The following is a 24,211-nucleotide window of genomic DNA, read 5'->3' as shown; positions in this document are numbered from 1 at the left end:
CCATCCACTAGTAATCCCAAGTCCTTCTCTGTAGAGCCTGTATTTGTGCTTGGGATTGCCCCGACCCGTGTGCAGTACCTTGCACTTGGCCTGTTGAACCCCATGAGGTTTGCACAGCCCCACTTCTCAAGCCTGTCCAGGTCCCTCTAAACGGCACATCCCTTCTCTCCAGCATGTCGACTGCACCACAAAGCCTGGTGTCATTGATGAACTTGCTGAGGGTGCACTCAATCTCACCATCCATGAAAGACGTTCAACAGCACCAGTCCCAATGCCGGCCCCCAAAGAACGCCACTCATTGCTGCTCTCCCCACCTGGGCACTGAGTTGTTGACTGCAACTCTTTGAGTGTGACCATCCAGCCAACTCCTTATCCACTGAGTGCTCCATCTGTCAAATCCACATCTCTCCAATTTAGAGACAAGGATGTTGTGTGGGACAGTGTCAAATGCTTTGCATAAGTCAAGGCAGATGACATCAGAAGCTCTTCTCTTATCCACCAGTGCTGTAGCCCCATCATAGAAGGCCACCAAATTTGTCAGGCATGATTTGCCCTCAGTGAAGCCATTGTTGGCTGTCGTCAGTCACTTCATCTTCCATATGCCCTAGCACAGCTTCCAGGAGGATCTGCTCCATGACCTTGCTGGGCACAGAGATGAGATTGACTGGCCTGTAGTTCCCTGGCTCTCCTTTTTTTTTTTCCTCTTTATCCATTCAGTGGAAACTTCACCACCACAACTTCTCAATATCATTGGTAGATGGCCTTTTAGATGGAAGCTTACCTATAAAAGGTCACCTAAAACTACCTTTCTTTCCAGATCCTCACTCTCTAGTTCTCCTTACCCTCTAGACAGGCCTGAAATCCTACCAGACAGCACTGAGCAAGCAAAACAACAAGATTTAGCATAAAGGATCAAATTACAGAGTCACCTCAGCATGTCCTGGTATCACAGATTGTATGTTAAAAGTGCTCTGAACCCATACAACAGGGTAACCTCAACTGCTGTTTGCAAGACAGCTACACACTGAACATCAGCATCTGCGAAAGGTCTGGTCCAAGAGCAAGCAGGCTCAAAGCTACACCCTGCAACACAACAGGTTTCTCCACATGGAGATGTTGCAGGACAACAAAGCAGGGAGGGAAGTGGAGAAGAGCATGAAAGCCATTAGCAGGCCTGTTCAGCTCCAAGAAGATCTCAAGGCACTAAAATGTAGAGCCAAGAGTTACATAGGCCTTCTAACATCCAGCAAATGTCTGGATTGCAAGTATTCCTGATTCAGAAAGAGTACTCACGTTTAAGAAAGTAACTTTTGACACACAGCTGCTGCCCAGATTTAACAGTTAAGGCAGTTCCCAAACATCACAGTATTTTTAAAACAAAGAAGAAAACAATGGCCATGACAGGGTCAAATTCTCTTCTCATACTTTTTAGCACTACACTACTAACTAGTGTCTTGAAGATCAATATATTCACTCCAGCAGGAAACCATCCAAGGGCTTGCACATATCACAACACCAACGCAATGTGCTTAGACCAGAAACCAGCGGATCTCCCCAGTTTTGTAGTAGTTTGCTTCCTAGCACAAGGCACACTCATATAGCACACAGGCTATACAGTGATCTCTTGGTCATAAAGTTATGGACTGCAATACAAGGACTGATTGTTTTTACAAGAACTTGCATGTAAGTGGAGAAAATCAACCTAGTTTCTGCTTCTAGCTGATCACACAAACAGTTGCTGATATTGTTTAGACTTCTGTGCACTCCTGAACCTGACTAGAATTTTTATCTGGTTTAGCAGTTGTAAGCATACTACATTCAGTTTCTTTCTGAAGAATTACTTTTATTATGTTAAAATTTGAGCCTATGGTTAGCAAGAACATTCTAAAACCTTACATAAATAAGCTTATTTGAATACTGGGTTATTTCAATTGTAGCAAGTAGGAATTTAGCTCTTAAAAAAACCCCAAAACCATCACACACCAGAACAAAACAGATGGCTCAGGAGAATGGAGAACAGGAGGAAAGGAAGGCGGAATGGCAAGTCAATAATATACCGCTTTCTTTCCCCCCAAAAAATGTGATTAGGACAGTAGGTAACAAATAAATATGGTAATCTCCACATCCAGCAACAGAGAAAGCTTAACTTACAGAAACCAACAGAATACAGAAAGCAAGTCCTTCAATAGGAAATAGTGTCAAATTGAGGAGTGAGGGGGTTGTTTTGGTTTTTTGAACAAAGCCCTTGGAGAGACAGTTGCTGTGGTGTTAGCACAGCAGTAGTTCAAGTGAGTAACTTTTTCTAGAAATACAGCTGCAATGCCTCTTGCAAACAATTTCAGAAAAGTTTTCTAATCCATGTTGAAGTTCCACTGGTGATTTTATGCTGCTCCTTCACGTGATTTTAAAGACTGCTTCCCCTTCATGTACAATGTAGAAGAGGGCAGCTTTAAGCAGATACAGTAGATGCAGTCATACATATGACAGGAGTGCTTGTGCTTCCATGCAATCAGATGCATGAGATAGTCACATCCAAATCACTCCCTGTTCCCCCCTCCAGTAGTAAAACAATCCTTGAACTATTCTATCTCAGCATTTGTAGTAGGGCCACCAGGACACCTTGCTACTAACTCATCTGTAATCGGCTTGACAGATGAGTGGCCTTATTACTAGCTACAGAGGACCTGTGTTCAGAAGAACAGTCCTTTCACAACAGGATGTCAGCCACAGCTGTGCACCCGCCCATACCCACTCTGCCATCCACCTCCACATGTGTGCCCCAAAGGAAGCACAGCACCTGCCCCCACCTAGTTGAAAGAGGAGAGGCTAAGGCAGGGACAGTGTACCTGGCATACGTAACTGCTTCAAAGCTTGGGATGGCCTCTCTGCACTGCAAGAGGCAGAAGAGGTAGTCCAAGAAAATTACATGCCAATTAAGTCTGTTGGCAAGACTTAGCTACCAGAGATAAGATTCATACTATGTGAGCAGATCCAAGCAAGCCCAGGACTGGAACAATTACATTTCATAAGCTCTGTTTGAAACTCTAATTTAGAACAGCAAGAAGTGGCTGTGTCACTAGCTAAAAAAAGTTATACCCTAAAAACATGCTCTGAATTTTACCAAAGAATATACAGTATTTAGATGTATATAAATTCCTGCATGAATAATAGGGGATGGAAAAGCAAAGACTTTTTATATAAAAACAGCCTAAACACTGAAGATATGTCCAAAGCAAAATTGGAGACTGGTCTTTTTACTACCTCCCCTCCTCACCAGCTCTTACTAGAGTCACTGCTTTCCAGCTTCCCACCTTGGTTTTTTAAAGGAAATTGAAAAGAGAAAAAAAAACTTTTCTGTTCAACAACTACAGAAATTCATTTTCCTAGTCACAAAAGGAGAATTTTCTTATCATCACGAATGGCCACATTTTTGCACCCATTATACTTAATGATGATGCATTTTTCTTCACTTTTGCAGTGGTTAGTTTGCATTTAGTCATTTTCTAAGGAGGCAAGAAGCTTAAATGAGTACCTTTTGCTCATTATTTATGTTCTCTATTTGCATAACTCCTTCACAACTGCTCCATTAAACACCTCTTCCCCTCCAAGGCCAATTTTAAAAAGCCTCTTGCTTTATGAGACTGACAAGCATGACTCACAGTATTCCCCACATTTATTCCCCCAGGCCTGGTGGGATGTTATACAGCCAGTAAGTACCTGCTTCAGTTCATACTCCCCCACTCCCAGTGCTGCTGCAGTAACCCTTTACAGCAATCTGAGAAAAAAGTAAAGCTACCTCTCCAGCTGTCTGCTATAAGTGGGAAGCAAAGAGCAGCAATATGTGCTTTTAATGTTGTCCTACCATGTCACAGGAAGAGAGAATGACGAAGAGAGGCACTGAGTGAAGGAGGGTTACATGCTCGCTCCCATTCCTCCTGTGCTTTTACTCATACCAGAAACTTGGGAGTTGCTCAGGAGCCTCAACTTGCTTTTCAGACATCCTTCAAACCATTCCCGCTTTCTGCCAGCAAGGCAGAAAGTGATACAACATAGATTATTCTTTATCAACTCTTAAGCCCTTTCCATGCCTGAGAAACACACCCAGATCCCCAATACGTTCCACATTCAGGACCAAACCCAGCAATTTTTCTTCCTTCAGCAGAGGAACAGCAAGCCATAGGTACCATATCCCTGCATACTCAGCTTCTATCCCCAGTAAACAAGCCTCTCATAATTACAACAAATACCTCCCCCAGTTTCTGAACAGTAAGTATTCACTGCTAGTACTAGCAGGAGCTGATTTTACAGTTCTTGTTCATGGATAGTAGATTTCCAAAGAAGGAACTTGTGCTAGAAAGCTTTCCATCCACTGTTATCCTTCTCTGTTGGTTTAAAGGACAGACTGCTAAAGAGGAACAAAATATACATCTAGAAGTTACTCAAGGGGTACAATACTTCTTACAAAGTAAGCAGCATTGTATGAGCCCAAGGTTCAATTACATCTATGGCAACAACAATCTTCTCTAACATTCAAAGCTAAAGACATCTTAGAAATTAGATACAAAATCTGTTGCCGTTTAAGACAACATGTACTTGCAATGCTCCCAGACAAGTCTCAGGACTACTGCGCCAACCAGATCATTTCAGTGCTGGGGGAACATACGGTATGCAGCAGCAGGAAACACACCCACGGTGTTTGAAGAGAGCCCTTGCAGAGCCAAGCGCTTCCAAACCAGACACACATTTTTATCTAATGCAGCTAAAGCCAGGAGTTTGCATCACAGAAACAATAGCTCCTCCCAGAGATTTAGAAACCCTGCAAATCAGCCAGCAAATCAAAATCTGAACAATCCCCAGCCAGGTCTCCAAGGATCTTGCCAACGTAAGTGCATGGATCCATCATATCTCTATTTGTTAGTCTGATACTCTCTGGACCTTGACTGAAGCATCACCCAAGTCACCTACTGCAAGGTCTCCAAGTGGGAACCCTGGAGACTACATATTTTATAAAACCCCTTCAGGATCAGGTCCAGCTCTGCTTTGTGGATAAATACCTACTAATTTATGTTAACAGAAAACCATTCCCACTGACAAGTCCACCTTTCCCTTACTGTTAAGGGATCCAAAGCCCTCCAAGCAGCTAAGTTTTATTAAGCCCTTTCCACTCCTTGGTCTCAGAGTAACAAAAGGACCAGCTTCCTGAACAAAACATATTTCTTATAAAGGAAAGGCCTGTCCACATATTTGAGAGGCCTCCTAAGAGTTTTACTAGTAGACAGAAACGTGTCAGTCCCATTGCACACCACATCTCCACAGCTGCCTTCTGTTTCTTCTGCATCCTGCTTATCACAGCTTCCTCAGGTGGTACAGACCACTTCACAGCCAAGGCCTTAGTCTCACTCTGTGCCAACAATCAAAAAATCAAGCATATATAAATGTCTTCAGTAGCTGCAGGTTTCATATTCGAACCCATGCTAGAAGAAGCTGTTTGTCTGAAAAGCATCATGACAAACAGCTCCATTATTTAAGCTGCAAAGCAGTAAAACAGGCAGTAAAATAATAGAAAGAGAGTAATTAAAAGAAATAGGCAAGGGAGAAGAGGTTTTCAGATGAGATCTGAAATGAGACAAAGTCAACAAGGTAGAGAGCACGCATGTGAGTGTTTCAGAGCCAGCAGCTGTGATGAGAGCACTCTTGCATCAACAGCAGGAAAAGGGAAAGTCCACAGTATTTTGGCGGTAGGAGAAAAGTGAGACAACAGGTCTAGGAAATGGCCTGCAGTAAGCAGATAGGAGACTTCAGCAGCAAGAAAGAAACCAGCAAATTCACAGTAAGATCACAAGCTAGGAGAAGCACCTAGAGAGAGAAAAATGTTGTCACAAGTAACATTTAGGAACCTAACATCAACTAACATCATTAGGTGTACGACTGCAAAAAGACAAGCCATAATATATTCTGCAGCTACTTAGATGTTACTGCAGTAGGCTGATGCAACTGCCCGGACACCTTGTTCCTCTCTTGTCTATTTGTTTTACACATTTTCTTATCTTAGGCTCCAGAAAACACTGAATTATTGCATGGGGGAATCACAGTTCAAGTATTAATTTGTAGCATGCCTACTACAATAAAGGCAAGTAAGATGCTCAGCTGACAATGACTGCCACAGGACAAATACTAGTTGGCAGATTTGCTGACCCCAGAGTACAAGGAGATCAGAGGATGAAAGTGAAGATATTCATTTGCTGAAAGATTAGCTGGGAAAAAAAGCCAGCAAAAAACCCATGTTTACCTGATACAGTTTAGAAAAAACATTATCATGCGAAACACTGGTGTGAAAGCAGGCATAAGAATCTACACTTCAGTTCTTTTCCAAGGATATCAAAGAATTGTTATGCTTCAAGTAGTAAACAAGCAATTTTTTTCCTTGGGACTATTTATAACCTTAAGACCACCCAGTAAGAACATTATGTTCAACTCTAAGGATGTCAAAACGGCATCTGTTTTAATAAGCCTCCTCTGCCCAAGTTCCAAAAGGCCTCCCCACCTTCCTAGCAAAAGTAGGAAGAGTATACCACGTTTTACTCCTATTTGAGGTTACAACAAAATTAGGAAAACTATGCAGAATCTCCTCCCCATGAGTTTTTAACTACTCATCACTACAGTATCAAAGCCTCCTCACACTTAGAGCAGCATGCCTCATCTTGAACTTCTGCTGTAGAAAGAATACACAGAGTTGATTATTTTGGGCTCTTTGGAGAGGGAGGGAGGGAGGGAGGGAGGAAGGAAGGAAGAGGGAGGGATGACACTATCACATATCTGCTATCTTAACATCAGAAACATAAGCAACATAAGAAAGCTGTATGTCATTGCAGAAGAGACAACCTTTACTGTTCTTTTAGAATACTGCACTACAGCAGAAGATACAGCATAGCAGACATCATCTGCAGCTACTATGAAAAGACTTTATCGTAGCAGAGGCCTAAACCAAGTTTTGATTTTCAAAGCCTTTTTCAGTTTGCCAAATCCAGAACTTACTAATTAAATATATCTGATCTGGAATCTTAGACAAGAATATTATTAAAAATAAAGTCACACTGTAATCCATCAATCTTTTTCAGAGTAAAACTAATTTGTTTTGTCAGCTTAACCAGCAGGCTACCAATTTCACCTCATGTTAATACAGACTGTTGAATTTTGCAAGTGGAATCTGAAAATGCTGCGCTCAGTTGAAATTCTCATGCAGGGTTCCCCATCCCTCCTTTTCTTCTAAAGTATCAGCATTATAGTAACAAATCTACACTCTGCAAAGCATTCATGGCTCCTGTTAACAGCATTAAGGGCTTACATAAGTAGTGAGTAACACTATTTGCATAGTCTCGAGCAAAGGTGGCATCTACACTCTTATTAATTAACCCAATGGAAAAAAACACATTCCCTCTAATACCAAGAGGAAATGTTTAGAGTTCTGCTTTCATTTGCTGCACAATAAAAGGATTCCTCAGAGAACCCACCCATTAGAAGTGCCGTATCTTATGTCACTACCTGGCCCTAAGCTGATGAAGCACTTGACAGACCCCTCCAGCCCAGTCAGAAGTGCCATGCCAACAGGCTGGAGGTGAAGGAGGAAAGGCACCTGCAGATACCATCTTGCTCACCTAGAGCTCTGTTCAGGAGCACATCGTGATCTATTCTCCACAGCACCCTGGCCAGCCCCCAAGGGCTCTGTGCAAGTTTTGAGCTGCAAAGGGTTATTTCTACAACCCACAGGAGACATCAAGTCTCCATCTGCAGCAGCTGCCTCACCAGCAAGGTCAGGAAAAGGGAGGAACCACACTGAGGCACCCTATCTACTATTACAAATTCATCAGTTACTTCCGTTTACTTAGGGGTGGAGGGAAGGGAGGATCCCTGTGAACAAGCCCACCAGCCTCCGTCACCAGTGCTCAGATATGGGGGGGGGAGTGGGATAGAGGTAGAAGGAATAGCATCGGAGCAACACTGCTCTGGGTAACACAAACACTAAAGAGTGCAAGAACACTCGGGTAATTATGAACAAGCCTGGACTTTGAGTAACTGAGGCCCACAAGTAATTTCCCACCAGGTAACAACAAATAAAAACCACACCATACTCCTTTTGACTCCAAGTCACTAATTATGGACTGAACACTGGCACAGAGAGAGCAAAATACCCTCTTATTCCTCGAGGATGTAGCAAGCTACACCAGAACTGACAAACTGACACTTTGTCCACACAGCTGCCATCCCACTGTTCTGCAGATAAGTAAGATTTCAGTCACCAGAACTGTCAAACACAGACTGCTTTCACTAACAAGAAAGAGTGGTATCTTCTAGTGCCTCTGCCAAGACAGGGAGACCCACCAACATGCAGACAGACAGTACTGTGAGTGTTATGTAACTCCAGAAGTTTGCAAAGCCAAAAACTGGAATCTCAAGGTTCTGAGGAAATACACAAAACTCTTAAAAAGTAATTGCTGCTGATGAGTTCAGTGATGGTTTCAGGTGCATGTTTTCCCAAGGTATTCATCACACTGTCTCTGTGGTCACCATCTCCATTTTTCTACAGATACACACTTTCTGCTGTGTTGTAGTATAACAAGCAATTTGGAAAGGGGGTGGGGGCTGGGGAACCCTTGTGCACAGCACTGGAAGCCCAAACAATCAAGTTCTGTTCCCAAATCTGACAGCATGTCCCTATATGACCTTCCACAAGTCAGTTATGAATCCTATGCCTTCATTTATGCTTCTGTAAAACGAAGACAGTTCAAAATACTAAACAAAGATATTGGGAAGTTGCATTAAGGGGGGTTTTTTTTATGTAGAGTTTGGGATTTTCTGTTATTAAACTTAGATCAGTAGTACAGATATTAACAGGAACCTTGTCCTCAGAAGTACAATGCTTCCTACCTGTACCCAGCCTGCTCCTGTACCTTCATTACAATTTGATCCACTTTACCAGCCCTCCTCAAGGCCCATCTATTTTCTCGTTACTGTAAGAGCTACTTACTGAAACAAGCTCCCAGAGATCCAGAGGGAGGTAAGTATTAGATAGTTGTCCCTCTTACGTCTTCTTCCTTCCTTCCAACAGGGGCTGAGCATAGCAACTGCAGCAGACAACAAGGATCACCCTTAACACAGATTGACAACAAACAATCTGCAAAGAGCAGAGGCACTACATTTGTGGAAAAAGCAGTACACACCTGTAAAAGCTTATCCTAATCCACTTTACTCCACCTGATTTAGGTAGCACAGTGCTGACACTATTATCTGCTGAAATACTAATGAAAAATGGAGCAGGAAGAGCAGCTGACATCTTACTGGTTTCTTAAACCAAACATACCAAAATAAATGGAAACATTTCAAATTTGGAAAAGCCCGTCTCATATCATCTACCCTGGACACAAAACAGACACACAACACTACCATCCGTTTCCTGTACAGGCAGGGTAATCACTCGCTGATTCAGTGAAGTTGCACTGTGGTCTTATTGTTGCTTTTGAGCTAAACACACAGACAACACACTGGCAAAGACAACCTATAGAAGGCACAGAAGAGCTACAAGCCTAACCCACCAACCTGTACCCGAATTATTATTACTATTCAAAAAAACCCACACAGACAGAACAGCCAGTGCCTTTTGTACTGATGGCAAACATTTGCTTAAACTACCTTAAAAAAGAACAGTATTTAATAGTATAAAGCTAACAACTTTTCTTAAAGAATATGATTTAAGCCTGCAAAGCATAGTGGATGGTACATTTATACCTTATCTCATTGCTCTCAAGCTCTCTAATTTTGAATTATATTTTGGTGTTCCAGAACTAAGTTAATTTGCTTTTTTTGTAGTGTTCCAAATTTAGCAATGAAACCAGGGGGGGGAAAAAAAAAAAAAAGACTATTTACTCTCAATACAAACCAATTAACTTATGAGCATAAAAGCATCTAAGTTCTCACAGCACGTAAAAGATTTGTATTAGTGACAATTTAAGAAGTTTATCCTTTTAACGCAGGTCATTTCCTGAATTAGATATTCTGAGTGAACTTCTTTGTGCTGAACTAAATTAAGTCACTTTCCATAGATCAGTCAATAAAGTCGAGTGTCAGATCAGTTACCAACATCTAAGGAAAAAGACACACCATGAAAAAAGTTATTTCCCTTCCAACACATACTATCTACTTATTGTACAGAAAGTGCAGAACATCCAACCTATCAAACAGAAAAGATTCCTATATGCATACTGGAAGATAGCACACAGATTTGTGAAGCTTTTTTGGTAATGGCAGCCAAACTGAAATCTACCCCTGCTTTTGTCTGTTTTACCCAGAATAGCTTGTTCACTAACCATTCAGTTTTCCACATACCAGTTGGAAGCTACAGAAGGAAATAACATGACAACAAAAAAACCACATATTTAGGCAACAGAGCACTTATTTCCTTAAAAGGTCTTTCATTTAATTTATTTTCTAAACCTGCTAAATCTACCCACTAGAGACCATCAAGATCAGAATTTACACAAGTACTACGTATTCCAAGCTATTCAGAGGTTCTCACAGTCATATTAAGATCATATTTGAGCTTAAAAAAATATTACAAATTGATCTTCCTAAGTGGTCCAGGATCAGAGGCTGATGAAAACTATGTATCTGCCTATGCATAAACAAGACTATAAGAAGCATCCGATTTATACAGCAGGGGAGAGTTGTAAACAGTACTTTATAGCACAACAGTGCAGCCTCTCTGTGCTACAGCAGTTAGCTGAAGTTGTTCAAAAGGAAATGAGAAGTGCAGTGACACTGGACAGGCTGGTTTCCTGTGCCACTCTAACACTTCATAAGCTAGTTATGGTAAATAAGTTCACTAAAAACTGAAATAATTCAATTCAGACCGCAAACTGACTAGAGGATCTCTCTGGAATATTTTCGGCTGAAGAATCATAATTAGAACTGTAAGTGCTTTAACTCCATATGTTATTTCTGTATTAGTACTGATAAAGTTCATACTGTTTAGGATACTGATTAAATTCCTCACTACAGCTTTAGGCTACAGATTTTCAGATAACCTTTCACAGTTACACACACACTGAAAGGGGCTAGTCCCAGATTTTATTTGCAGGCAAAAGGATTTGGGGAAGGCATCAGGTATTAGAACTTACATTTATATGGCATCTAGGAAGATGTTTCATTTATTTCTATTATAAGACAGTTTCACCGCTCCTTCCTCTCCTCTCTTAATCTCGCTGTACATTATTAAAAAGGTATGACAATTCACAAGCAAACACCTCCATTATAAGAGAGCAGAGCCATACCAATATTCTAAAGTGCCAGACAAAATCTTTTAGAAAAATATAGAGAAATTACGTTTTTCTTAATATTTTAAAAAACTTTAGAGGACAAAAACATGCTTCCACATGAAGATTCAAGGTTCAAAACCTGCTCTTAAAACCAAAGTCTCTGATCTAAAAGAAAATAGGAACCTAATTTTCTACCTGCTTGTCCCTGAAGCTTCCAACCAGAAACATAATAGATTTTAAATCCTGTCACAGAATACAGCAACATACTTAGGCTTTTTTCCTTCCAGTCAAAACCAAAATCATCACCACCATCACAACTTCCTTCAATTACTACTTCTACATTTATTTTCCCTTTTTTCTGTCTCCCTCCCTCTCATCCTCCCCCCAAGACAGCAACCATACTGTACTTTCCTTTTAGCACTGTAGATCTTCCTTAGAAATGCACTTGCTCTGCTTCTCCTGAATTCTTTTCCCTTCCTATCAGATAAGTCCTGTAGATAACCAGAATACACATGGTCTGGAAGGCAAACTGTGTTACTGCCTGGCATTCCAATTTCTTCACAATTTGCCTTAGCAGAAGCTGCTTCCCATCTTTCTAAGAACAGCAATTTTCAACTTGAGAATCCCAAATGCTGTCATCTTTCCTAAATGCTTCAGTAAGAGGATGCTCAGAGTCAATAAAGGTACATCCCCCATTAGGGAGCCAAGCTCCAGCCAGCTGAGTTTTTTCCCCACCTTCCTTCCCCCCCCCCTTTTATTTTAATTTTTTTCAGCATGCCTTAAATTTTACAATTTTACCAGAATTATTCCCAGATTAAGCAAAAGAGACAAAACAAGATTCATGTGTTTTCAGATCCAAAAAATACAGATAAAGTTTGAAAAACAACAATATTAGTGGTGGGAAATTATTTTTCTGCCTAAGTGAGCAAAGAATATAAAACATAAGACTGCGAACATCAAGAGCTCTGAATAAGTATCTGAGTGCTATTACTATTACTATAAATTGTTAGCAGCAGTACTCAGAATAGTCAAACAACCTTGTTCCACCTCAATGCCACACCACAGACTGAGTGACAGTGCACAGTAAGTTTTCCTACTAAGGAGCATATACACCTTCCCAAAGAGAGAAAACTCTCCAAAGCTATCCAAACTCGAAGAGGCAGGTTGAATCAATTATGTGCTATGGGATAAATTACAATGCATAGCCACTTCTGAACTATTTTAACACTCACTTCACGCCCAGGTCCTCTGTTCCAGCCTGCCTTTTTTATAAAATGCTCAATTATATTAACTACAAACACTTTGTATTATGTGTTGGTTAAGCCTCTTCCTCTCCTTTCCTCCCTTTCCATTCCACACACACACTCCCAAATCTCTTAACCCAGTGCCCTGTGTCATATTGCCTAATCCTGCAGAGGCCCCACCACAGGCACTGGGAGTATAATCTGTTCAGTAGTCCAACTGGAGAGCAGATGGCTTTCTATAAAGTGCTGATTAAAAAAACCCACCTCCATCACACACTAAAAAAAAAAAGTAATATTATCAATATATTTGCTATTTTTACTAAGTAAATGCACAATGTGTGTAGAATAAAATAGGGAGACCTTTTCCAAAGCTACTGCGCAAGTTCTCATTAGGAATTTTCAAACTCCAGCTTCCTTTCAAAAGGGATAAACACAGAAACACAGCTGTACACAGATAAAACAGACTGTACCAATCCCACATCCAGCTGACCTTGATACTTGAGGTGAAAATGAGCTACAAAATTAAAAAAAAAAAAAAGAAAAACCATCCCAGATGACTAGATGTGAACTAACTCAAGTGTCAGGGTTTTTGGTTTGTTTGCTTGAAGAAAGAAGAGACAAGCTTTAGGACTCTGAAAAAAATGATGTACTGAAGACTCTGCAACTTTCTGACAGAGGGAAAAAGTCAGCAGCGGGAGACAGGTCAAAACTTGTGCCACAATTACCATGCTCATGTATTTGTCATATTTCCCATGAGTAAAACCAAATGAACCTCGCCTCTTAGAAGCATTTATATCAGCAGCTTTCTTTGGGTGGAGCAAACAACTCGGAAGAGTAAATAGATATTAACTCATACTACCTCACATACCACAAAAAAAAAAAATCTTAAAAATATGTCTTGTTAGAACAGTTTTAATCCAAGTAGCTTGCTTAAAAAAAATAACGTTGTATTATTAAAGTGATGTTTTCAAATTAGCTACTACATTACTAAAAACAGTAAGACAGCTTTCCAACGACGGATGCCAGATAATTTAATAACCTGCATTACATACTCATCACAGGTAGCCTAGTACTAGATTCAACAAGTTCACTCAGGCCGTGTAGTAAGTAAAGTGGAGTTTATTTGCTTTTCCCCTTCAATTATTTTAGTAAAAAAAAAAAAAAAAAAGAATTTGAGCACCTCGGGATGGTTCTCTATCCCCATCAGTATGGCCAAATATACAGACTTAAAGAGCTATGTGCTGCAAATCCTGGGAAAAATAGCAAATTGTGCTTAACGCAGCTTCACAAAAATAGACCTAAAAGCAAGGCCAAGAAGCACTGGCAATCTTGGGGGGGAGGGGGGGGCGGAATTCACACCGACTGGCGGAGACACGCGACAACCTCTTCCAGCACCAGCGCCCCGGTCTGCAATGCCTGCTGCAGGGTGCCCGGCCCGCGCAGCCTGCGGGAGGCACGGATTGCCATTTTGAAACACCCCCTCCCGTTCCCGCACCGGCAGCCTCCTGCCCCCACAGCCCGCTCGCTGCGGCGAGGCCGGCCCTCCGCGCGACGCCCCGACACCGCCGTTCCCTCGGCCTGGCCGGCAGCCGCACGCCGCGGACGAGCAGCCGCACGGTTCCCGCCGCGGATTCCCCCCCCGCCCCGATGAGCGAACGACGTGATGTCACTCGTTGTGCGGGGCCCCTTCCGCTCCCCAAACGCCCGCCGCGCCGCTGCGGATGGCGGCCCCGGCGGAGGGACCGGCCGGCACCCGCCGCCTCGCGTTCCACGTGAGGCGCGGGAGGAAGGGGGGGGGGGCGCGCGGAGCAACCGGCACCGGCCGCCGCCCCGGGGAGCGAGGGGGAAACCCCCAGATACCGGCTCTAAGCCGGCCGCGCGGAAAGTCTCACCGGCCCTCACGGCCCGCTCGCCCCCCACCCCAACCCAGGGAGGTCTCCAGGATGTGACTCATAATCAATAAATACAGAGAAGGGGGGGGGGGGAAAGAGACACACCCTCCGAGCCGGACTGACATAATAACCCCCTCCCTTCCCCTCCGGAGCGGGGGAAGGGACGGCCGGCCGTCGGGCTGGAAAAGTTGAAAGAAGAGGCAAACCCGAGGGAGCGACTGCGGGGTGGAGAGCCGCGGCGGGGGCAGCCGGGCGCCGCGCTGCCCCTCAGGCAGCTCCGGCCGCACCAGAGAGCCGAGCCCGGCCGAGCCTTCACGCCCCACGGCCGGCCCCGCTTCGCTGCCCCGCTGCCCCTCACCTGGATGTAGTTGTTTTCGCAGTAGTCGGCGACTCGAGTGAGGTTCTGGTAGCTCTCGAGCAGAGCCCGCTTGCCAGAAGGGATTTCCTCCTCTAGCAACATCTGCAACTCTGCCATTTTCCACCCCTCCGCATCGCTTCCTCTTGCATTAAAGAGACAGCAGCAGCGCCGGGCTCGCAACCCGCCTGGTATTGTGGGATTCCTCCTCGCCTCGCTTTCGTGAGCTCTCGCTTTCCCCACCCATCCTTCCCCCTCCGAGGGGAGGAAAAAAAAAAAAAAAAAAAAAAATTAAAAAAAAAACCCACACCAGAACCCGCAAAGCAAGCCGGGAGCTGTAGGCAGCGCCGCGCCGCGCAGGGCGCATGCGCGGAGAGAGGTGGGGCTGTGGCGGCTCATGGCCGCCGCCCGCGGCCGGGATATGGCGGTGATTGGAGGCCACCGCGCCGCCTGACCTGGCCCCTGCGGTGGGAGGGCGGCAGCCAGCAGGGCTGTCAGACCCTCTTTCTGGGCGCCTAGAGACGAGGGGAGACGCCTGTACCTTCCCCCGCCCCCCCTCAACAAAAGCCTCAGCCCCAGCAGTGCTGCCCTGAGGCAGCGCCTCTCTTCAGGAGAAGCCAAAAGAGTCAGGGAGGGAAGCACCGCCCTGGTTATCCGGCTTCCTGTCAGGCTAGAAATTTGTAAGATGCCAACAAAATTGGTAAAATTATAGGAGCATCATGATTAGGGGCAATTAGTCCCTTCCCAGGGGGTTATCCCAAAGGGAAGGCAGAAACACCGCATCTAAGGTGTGTAGATCTCTCTGAAGGCCTGCCCAGAAATAGTAATTGAAAATTAGCACTTTTCTGGTTTTAGTTTCATAAGAGGAACTTAATCATTTGGCTGAGGTAAATACATTATTCCTGCCACTCTTTTATCTGAGTTGCTAATCAAGGTTCAGAGCTGCTTACAGTTGTTGCAAAGGGTCTGGTGATAAGTAGAATCTTTCCTGCGTGTAAGATTTTTAAAGCAAAATCCTGTTTCTGGGATCATACCAGAAGAAAAGCCAACAACAGCAGGTGGCTTCTATGCTGGGATGTCCAAGACTGCCTTTGCAATGAGTAACAGGCCCAGAAGAAGCTGTGTCCAAGGCCTGTTATTCATGCCTTGGCTTTGTGTGCTGTGTGTACGCAAACGCAACTGGTCTTAGTCCTTGCATATTAGTAGTTGTTCCAGAGAAACCCACAGAGCAGTGAAAAGTCAAAACGTTTCAGAAAAAAATACTCTCAAACACATTACAGTAAGAGCAGGTGGCCTCACATTTCCATAATGGTGTGATATTTTGCATTTCCTCTGGAGTCTAGCTTTGTTTGCAGCACTGAAAACTGTTCTGGTCAGGATTTTTTGGTATACCTGCTGATGCCTCTAAATCAAGGTGGAGAGAGGAGAAATAGATCTCCCTTCCCCTCTGAGGTCAGCGAAGTCCAGAATCTCGGTCTAGAACTGTGTAAGTGAGGATGAATGGTAGGGAGCCTGGGGAGAACCGGTGGGCCTGGGAAGGTCTTTGCAGATGGAGTTATAAACCCCCCCCCCCCCGGCTGAGAACAGCTAAATAGGTGCTGAGAAAGATACTTGAGTGCTGTCTGGGACAGCAGAGGAAGAGCTGGTACATTCACAGCACTTGCTGTGCAGTACAAATGCACCTACATTGCTATCTTCTGATGGTTAATTTATCTGGCACCTTAGCAAAAGTGTTTCCAAAGTGGCTTCAATAACTCTCTTTAGGACAGCGTGTAATTTCCAATAAAACATTTTATTTTGGATTTGATCTGCAACAGTATTGAGATGTAGACAAGCTTTTAATGGGTCCCAGGGCAAGCGTGATCAGAAACCATCTTGGTCACTAGCTTCTTGTTTCCAGCTATCATAATACAAAGACAAATTTGATTTCTCTAGTCAGTCTGGCTGCAAATTACTTAACACCTATTGGTTTGCATGGGCCCATACTTGCCTACAGATCACAGATTGACCTCATGGAAGGTGTTAACTTCCTGAAATGTAGCACAACTGTTGTTGTCTCTTTTTAAAATTATATTGCTGCCCCTGTACCAGGAGACAGCAGATGTGTGGGGCCTTGCACGTCAACTTATTTCAGTATGAGAGAAATCAGTGGTGTGTGTTTTGCTAAATGTATTGTGCTTCACTTTGGCCAGCAACCTAGCCCCACAAGCAGGTGGCAGGACAGCAGCTGAGCGGGGCAGTGCTGGCTCCCAGGACACGCACCTGCCTCACGCAGTAGAGCAGAAGCTCCAGAAGGGCTTACAGCCCCTTTCCTTCCGACGGATCTCGACCCAAAAGGCCTTGCACAAACCAAAAACCTACCAACTCCACCTCAAAATATGCTCTCAACGCAAGAAGACCTTGGAAGACCACGTTAAAGTGCGCCACCTTGTGACATCCACATTGTGACTTTCCTTCAGCCTTCCCAATACCTGGTGGATTGACCTGTTGTAGATACAGAAACACCCAAACTGATTCCATGCTGAGCTAGGTCAGCTCCAGCAGGACTTTTTAACTTAGTGCCATACAGCCATGGCAGTACCACTGTGAGGGCCAAGCAGTGCAAGACATGCTGGGAATCATGGTGTGTACATGCTCAACTAGTTAGATCAGCAGGCCTTATTAGCTCCTACCTCATGCTAGCCCTCCTGCTTTCAAAATTACTCTTTGCAGGGGCACTCGACTGTCTTTGAAGTATGTTCCCCATGTCTGAGGTTTCTGGAGGGTTTATTGACTCAGATGCCATAGACCCAAGCTGGCTCCATGAGTGTGCACCTGAAAACAGAGAGACATTCGGGTAGCTATGCAAATGCTAGCCAAATCTAGCAGAACCAGCACTGAGGCAGAGCTAATAAACCTTGGACTTGAGCTGACATCTGCTGAAGACACTACTGTGCATCTGAACTGCATCCACTGGGTTTTTCTTTAGAAACTATTTTATCCCGGTTTGTATTTTTTTTTTTTTTAATTATCACACTTTCCCAGTGCCCCAGACAATAAACTGCTGATTAGAAGGAAAAGTTAACTTACTTAAGGTACTTCAAGTGTGCAAGAGAGCTGGGAATGAAAATTTTCCTGTCTGGGGCAGCTGGACTGGTAGAAGAAAAAAATGTAATGATGCTCTTCAAGCTCCACCCAAATGACCACCTGAAAGAGATCCCATCCAGAGTGCATATATACCTCTCAGAGTCTCAGCTGTCCTTCTGAGATTGCTTCTTCTCAGTGGGGCATGATGATCTCCAGGCACAATACCATCCTTCTGGGCCATAGCCTATTTTTGAATGGGAGAGAAAAATGTGACTATATTCTGAACGCACCTGTTTAGAACAGCATCAAAGTAGCAGCATCAAAGCAACTTCTCCTGCACTGTAATTTGTGTAACTCTGTGACTGTCTATTCCATTTTATGGGCCATAGATTGACATGTGTCTTTGTTTTTCCCTTGGGAACAGTACTTGCTTTGGTAGTGTTGATCGGAAAATAATTCTTTATTTTTTGTTGAACTGTTCTGCAGCTGGATCAGTTCCTTATTTGGTTGTTTAGTCACACAAGCACTTTTGACAGTGCAATGGATAGGGAGATGAGGAATCTGAGGGGGCAGCTGGAAGCACAGGGGACACAGGTCCTGTTCAGATCAGCCACGTCAGCTCTACTGCCAAATGCCAAGTCTCATCTTGTAAGAAATTTTTTGTTGATTACAGTGATATAGTTCTGTGAGTGTGGCTGGGACAATCCTGTGTGAATAATTAATGCTACAATTGTAATGTTTTTTTTCTGGGACCAAATGTTGCCTTTTTGGTACTTCCAAATTAGAAGTAGCTGCCTGAGAAGGTACATGGTGTGTTGGTTTGCTTTCCTGTGCTTTAGATCCGGCCCACAAAGCCTTACTTAAGAACCAGAATAATTAACCATATTGATATTTCAGTTATCATCATGGGGTGTCTTGAGTACTGCAGAGATGAATGGGGCTGTTCCCACTTCTCAGATACAATTTGTCAGGCTCCCTGCGCTCTCATGGGCACCAAAATGTGCTCTTTTTTCCAATTAATATTTTTAATGTTTTTATCGCAGCTGTAACGACTGGAGATGCTCCCTCCTGCCTTGCTGTGGGAGCAGGGGTGTTTGGGGTAGGGCTACATCCCTGAGCCTAGTCCAGGGACCCCATCACACACCCCTGCCAGTTGCTAGGCAGCCGGTGAGCTCTGTGCGGCAGAGCCAGCACACGCCAGCCAGGCATTGCTAGGCAGCCTGAGCTGCTGGGGAGCATGAAAATAATAAGATTCAAAATTGCGGCTTTGAGAATGCACAAGATAAAAGCGGCACAAAAATAAAGAGTTTTTCTGTATTTTGACATGACCTTTCTCCTCTAATATATTTTCACTTGCAGGATTTGCCTTTTCATCTCAACCTCATTTTTCATAAAACTCTCTCTTCTTCATCCCTCCTGCATGCTTATCTTTGCTCCTCAGCAGTGCTCTGGTGTCAACAGTCCTTCTTTTCTCTCACCTTCACTACCCTTTCCTCAATCTGTCATCTCGGTTCTGGATCACTGGATCCCCTGTTCCTTTCACCTCTTTCATTTTGGTTTTCATTCTTCCATCTTTCCGGCCACCAGGTTTTCTCCTGACTTTGCCTTTCCGTTTTCACTGCATCAAAGAATTCCTTCTATATCTTCTGTTCCTAGCTCCCAGCCTAGGTCCATTCCACTGCCATCACTTCCAGCTGCCCAATACAAGGTGGACTTATCTTGTTAATCTCTCAAAATACTGCCAAAGCAGACGAGAAGTGCACTGCCTTAAGAGCATGGGAAAAGTGAAGGATCCAGGCCCTGGTGATGCTGCCATGCATAGGCAGAACCTCAGGAAAGCCCATTGCTTTCTTCCTAGACCTAAACCAGCTAACATGGGTATTATGTGACAAATGACAAGATGGCTTGCTTCTTCTAACAGTAACAAATGGGGCTTAAAGCAGGAGGTGGATTTCTGCAGTAATCCTTTTTATTAGCAAATGGGTTTTGGCCTTCTTTTATTTAAAGGCTTTGGGGGGGTAGTTTAAATATTAAAAAAATTGATCCTGTTGCAAGGTGTAGGCACTGAGTGAAAGTCAGCTTTCTGAATAGACCTATGCAGGTTTGGCCCACTCATTAGAGGGCAGGTTGGAATTTCCTGATGAAATAGATGTTTGTTGGAGGATGCCAATCCTTGAAAATGGAGAACTTCCTTTGATACATATATATGAAATAACACTTCCCTGGGAAAGGTTTTTCACCCTGCTGAAATGCTGGGGTTTCAACCCCAAGCCCCAAATGAAGGTTGCCATATGGGTGATTCCCACAGCCCTTCACCAAGGGGGGGGTGAGTTTGCCTTTAGGCTTCCCTCCAGGGTGGGGCCGGCCTGGCAGGGAGACCCATGGGGTAAATGAGCCCCAGGTGTCCCGCATGAAGTAAACAAAGGTCAGGTGTCCCACTTAGGGGTAAAAGCTGGGACCACTTGTAGGAAGGGGCAGTGTCTGTCTGTGAGGTGGGTGCACTGTGCAGTTTCCTGTTGGGGAAGGACCTGCCGCCTCCCTGGGACTGGGCTCTAGTCAGGTCTGGCTTCTGTAAATGCAGGCTACATAGAGATTCAGTATGTGGCTTGTTGACTTGGTTGTCTCCTCTCCCTTCTATGAGAGACTGCATTTCACCATTTATTCCACCCATTGTTGGTTGTGTGGTGGTGGTGTTAGGGTCAGTGGGATTAATGTTGATTATGTATAAACTGACTGACTTGTTTGTATCCCCAGCACTCACCCATGTACTGACCCTTTTGTATCAAATACAATTTAATTATTGGTTTATCTTTATGCTGGATGTGTCCTTTATGCTAGGCCTGATAATTGGCAAAACACCTGCATAGAGCTTCTGGTCAAAAAGCAGACAGAGAGACATCTTGCTTAGGAAAAAGTAATTATTTGGATAATTAGCAGCGAATAGAAGTATAGCAGATGCAAAGGCAAGTCTCATGTGCCCCTAACTTGAAATTGGGCACTGAAAGGTGCATCCCTATGTCAGCGGTGTCCTACACACTGAGCTCTTTGGAGTGAGCATCCCTGGCAGGAAAAAAACACTGCTCAAGGTCTTGAGAAATGTTTTGAAGTCTGAAAACACCATTAGCACCATTTCTGTTCTGTTTTGAACTACCTGATAAAGTCTGGGAGAATAACACAAACAAACATGTTGCAGAGTGAATGCATATACCTGTAGAGCCACCCCAGGCTTGGTGGTCTTATGGGCTCAGGCATTATTTGCAGGGTCATTAGGAATATAACTGCTTCCTTGATATAGAGCCTAAGATGGCTTTGCAAATGATGTCTTGAGACCACTGGCTAGTGCTAAACCCGGAGTTAATAAGTTTTTCTGGACAGTATTTACTATATATAGAGCTGAAATGTCTCTGGTGTTCCTTGGCACATCTCTAATATCCAGGTTTTTCTGTTGTCCACCAGTTCCCAGTCTCCTATGATCCCAGATAATGGGAGAGTTGACTGTAATGATACCATCATCTAGTTTATATGCACCTCAAAACTGATTAGTCCATGCTCATGGCTGTACCTAACTGCAATCTCTAGGCTAATTTATTTCCTATCTTCAGTACTAACTTTCTGTACATTAGTTGGGTGACTCAAAACCAGAAAGCAGTAAACATCTATGTTTCAGAGCTAATGTGATCTATCTCTATGGATTATGACTCTTTTATCAATGGAAAATATTTATGTCCATTTTTATGCTAAATAGAAAGAAACCAAAGACTCCTCATAATTTTCTTGACATAGTGCAAAGCCTTAGAAGAATATATTATTGTGAAGATAATTTAATTGCACAGTTGCAATTTTTAATTGTATTTGAGGAAATGTGAGCATGGATAAGAATTACTTTTATATACTTTCTGTTTAAAAGAAAGTATATAAAATACTGGTGTTTTTCTATGCCCCACAGGTTTTTTTGATGCAGATTAAAAGCATTCGTATTCTGTACTGATTAATTGGTATGCCTCTTTTGCATTTAAATATATACTTCATTGAATTGCAGCTTTCTGTGGTAAAGCAGAAAAGAAAAAAATAATTAAATGATAACATCATTCTACTACAGAAAGACTGCTATTTTCCCAATAAAAATAAATATTTGACAGCAATTCTGCAGTGATAGTATTTCTCAGCACAATATTTAGATGGCAAAATAAGGCACAGCATAATAGTATTTTTTTTCAGCAAGTAAAAACACATTACAGCTATTGGGTCTGTTCCAGCTGTCAGTGAAACAGTAAAGCTTCAGCTAGAAGTGATGTTGAGTCTATGGGGTTTGAGCAGTCTCTGAAAAGGAGTATTTTCAATAGGCATTGAAGGCAAAAGGAATGGGATCCGATGCACAGCGACCCTCAGATGCAGTTGTCTACTAGAAAATCATTTCTACACTAAGATAACATTGACATCCTCCTTGGCATTGTTCCAGTCAGAGCCCAAACACAGACTGTGCAGATAATGAGGGTAAAAAGTCATTACACAGAGACTGGGGCTATTCTCTGTTGGGAACATTTAAAAATAAATCAGGCCATTTAGTGCAATCCAATGGAATTTAAAGGGTAAGCATTGGCTATTCAGAATAAATAGGGTTTTTCTTTCCTGTTACTTTTCATTACATAACAGGAACAATCTCTTGTGCCTATAAGATTGATTACACGTCTCAAACTTAGTTTAGATATTAATCAATCTCAGCAACTGTTTTGTTTCCTGTAGAACAATGCAGTAAAAATTGTCCTTTAATTACCACTAATGAAAGTTACCTGCAGTGAAAGCGAATATATGCCACTGGAAAATGACTTGGTTCAGAGGGGAGCAAATGCAAATATGAACAATCTTTATGATGCACAGGCACAACTAGAAGTGAATATGTAAATTACTGATGGCAGCTTCCTGCTATGCTCAGCTATGTGATGTCGACATTAGCTGTGAATGTTTCAATTTATTTGGTCATAACTGTAATACTCCCAACAGTATTTTTTCTGGCCAGTGTGTTTTCTAAAGAGTTGGGGACTTTTAAACACTGTCATGTAATAAATATGTCCTTACCCAGTATTAAATATGTTTCTAATGTTCTTTAAAATAATTCTGAGTGTGAAGTGGGTTAATTATGATTGCCATCACTTCTCTTTAAATGTCTGACCCTGTCTGTATCTGACATGTTTGTACTTCTCAAGATTTCTTCGGTGTATAAGGTGGAACCTATCTAGTAGGTTTTTACATCAGTTGGAAGATGTCTCATAACTACATATCTTTGCTTATACACTAAGGGGAAAAAAAGATGTATTTAATACAGTTCTGACTGCAAAACAGATCAAGACACTGTTTTAAGAGTTGATACATCCGCTGCAGAATTGGGCTACTCTGATGTTTCACTGTGCACTGCAAGGGCCAGGGGATTTTCTCTGCATTTATTTTTTTTGAACACACAATATCACTGTGATGAATAATGGTACAAAGGGATTGTATCCCCTGGCACCTGGAATGTAACAGTATGCTGAATTCTGGGACAAGAGATAGTGGAGGAGTTTGCCGAGGCCAGAAAGAAGGGTCGTGTATAGGTGTGAAAGAGGAATATGTCAAGAGGAACTGTGATGAGATGCAGGTTGTTTAGGTATGTGGTGTAACAGGATGGGATGATCATGGCAGACAGCAGGTGGGTGGAGGAGAGCACTAAAACTAGAGGTGCTTCCCACATAGGACATAGACTTGGACTCAGGAACTTACCTTCTCTTGTTTTCTCACAATAGCCAAAAAATTCACAGAAAACTGTGGACTACAGTCATTGCCAGTTAGTCCTGCTATGTGGATCTGAAAAATCAAATCCTGATGTTGGTACTGATGTTGGACTGCACGCTGAACTCTTAGCAGGTTGAAACAATATATTGTCCGGTTAATTACCTAGTGAGTGCCATCATCTTATGATCTCATAGACAATGTGATACTTGGCTGGGTGTCATCATACAGGCTAATAAAGGGGGCAGGTCTTTTTTATCCTAGAAATTTTTTGAAAGAGGCTCTCCTTTGAAAACTCTTTTGGTTTCCAGTGAAAGAAAAAATGTCAGAAAAAATGGGCTGAATATCTTTGCTCAAATGGCTAATATACATTATTTTAAATTATTTTTATTGTGTGGCCTGAAAGGTTCCTTATCTCATTTCAGATAGAAGAATTCAGTGTTCAAATGCTTTCTTGTTCTGCATTAGGAAAAGAGCAGCAAATCTGACATATGGTACCTCATTGAAAGATATTATGTCTTCATAACTGAAAAGAACTCATTTTGGTTACTTCTTTAAGTGTTATTTACAATAGCCTCATGC

The 24,211-nt window shown here is 43.0% G+C and overlaps 1 protein-coding gene across 13 annotated transcripts in view; it reads right to left on the bottom strand.

Annotated features, from left to right (window-relative positions):
* The window catches only part of ABI1 (abl interactor 1), an 83,607-nt gene extending 68,547 nt beyond the window's left edge, over window positions 1-15,060 (bottom strand). For 12 of the 13 annotated variants that reach the window (XM_074900083.1, XM_074900086.1, XM_074900089.1 and 9 more), the window contains exon 1: window positions 14,804-15,047. In XM_074900083.1, the coding sequence (XP_074756184.1) occupies window positions 14,804-14,920 (117 nt within the window). In that variant the 5' untranslated portion in view covers window positions 14,921-15,047. Of the gene's footprint in view, window positions 1-14,803 lie in introns of all 13 variants that reach the window. The other variant, XM_074900094.1, reaches the window with a different exon arrangement.
* Between the last annotated feature and the right edge of the window lie 9,151 nt (window positions 15,061-24,211).

Source organism: Athene noctua, chromosome 2 (genome assembly GCF_965140245.1).
Source record: "Athene noctua chromosome 2, bAthNoc1.hap1.1, whole genome shotgun sequence".
NCBI lineage: Eukaryota > Metazoa > Chordata > Aves > Strigiformes > Strigidae > Athene > Athene noctua.
The sequence above is the reverse complement of the archived record's forward strand: the minus strand, read 5'-3'. Positions and strand labels throughout refer to the sequence as shown.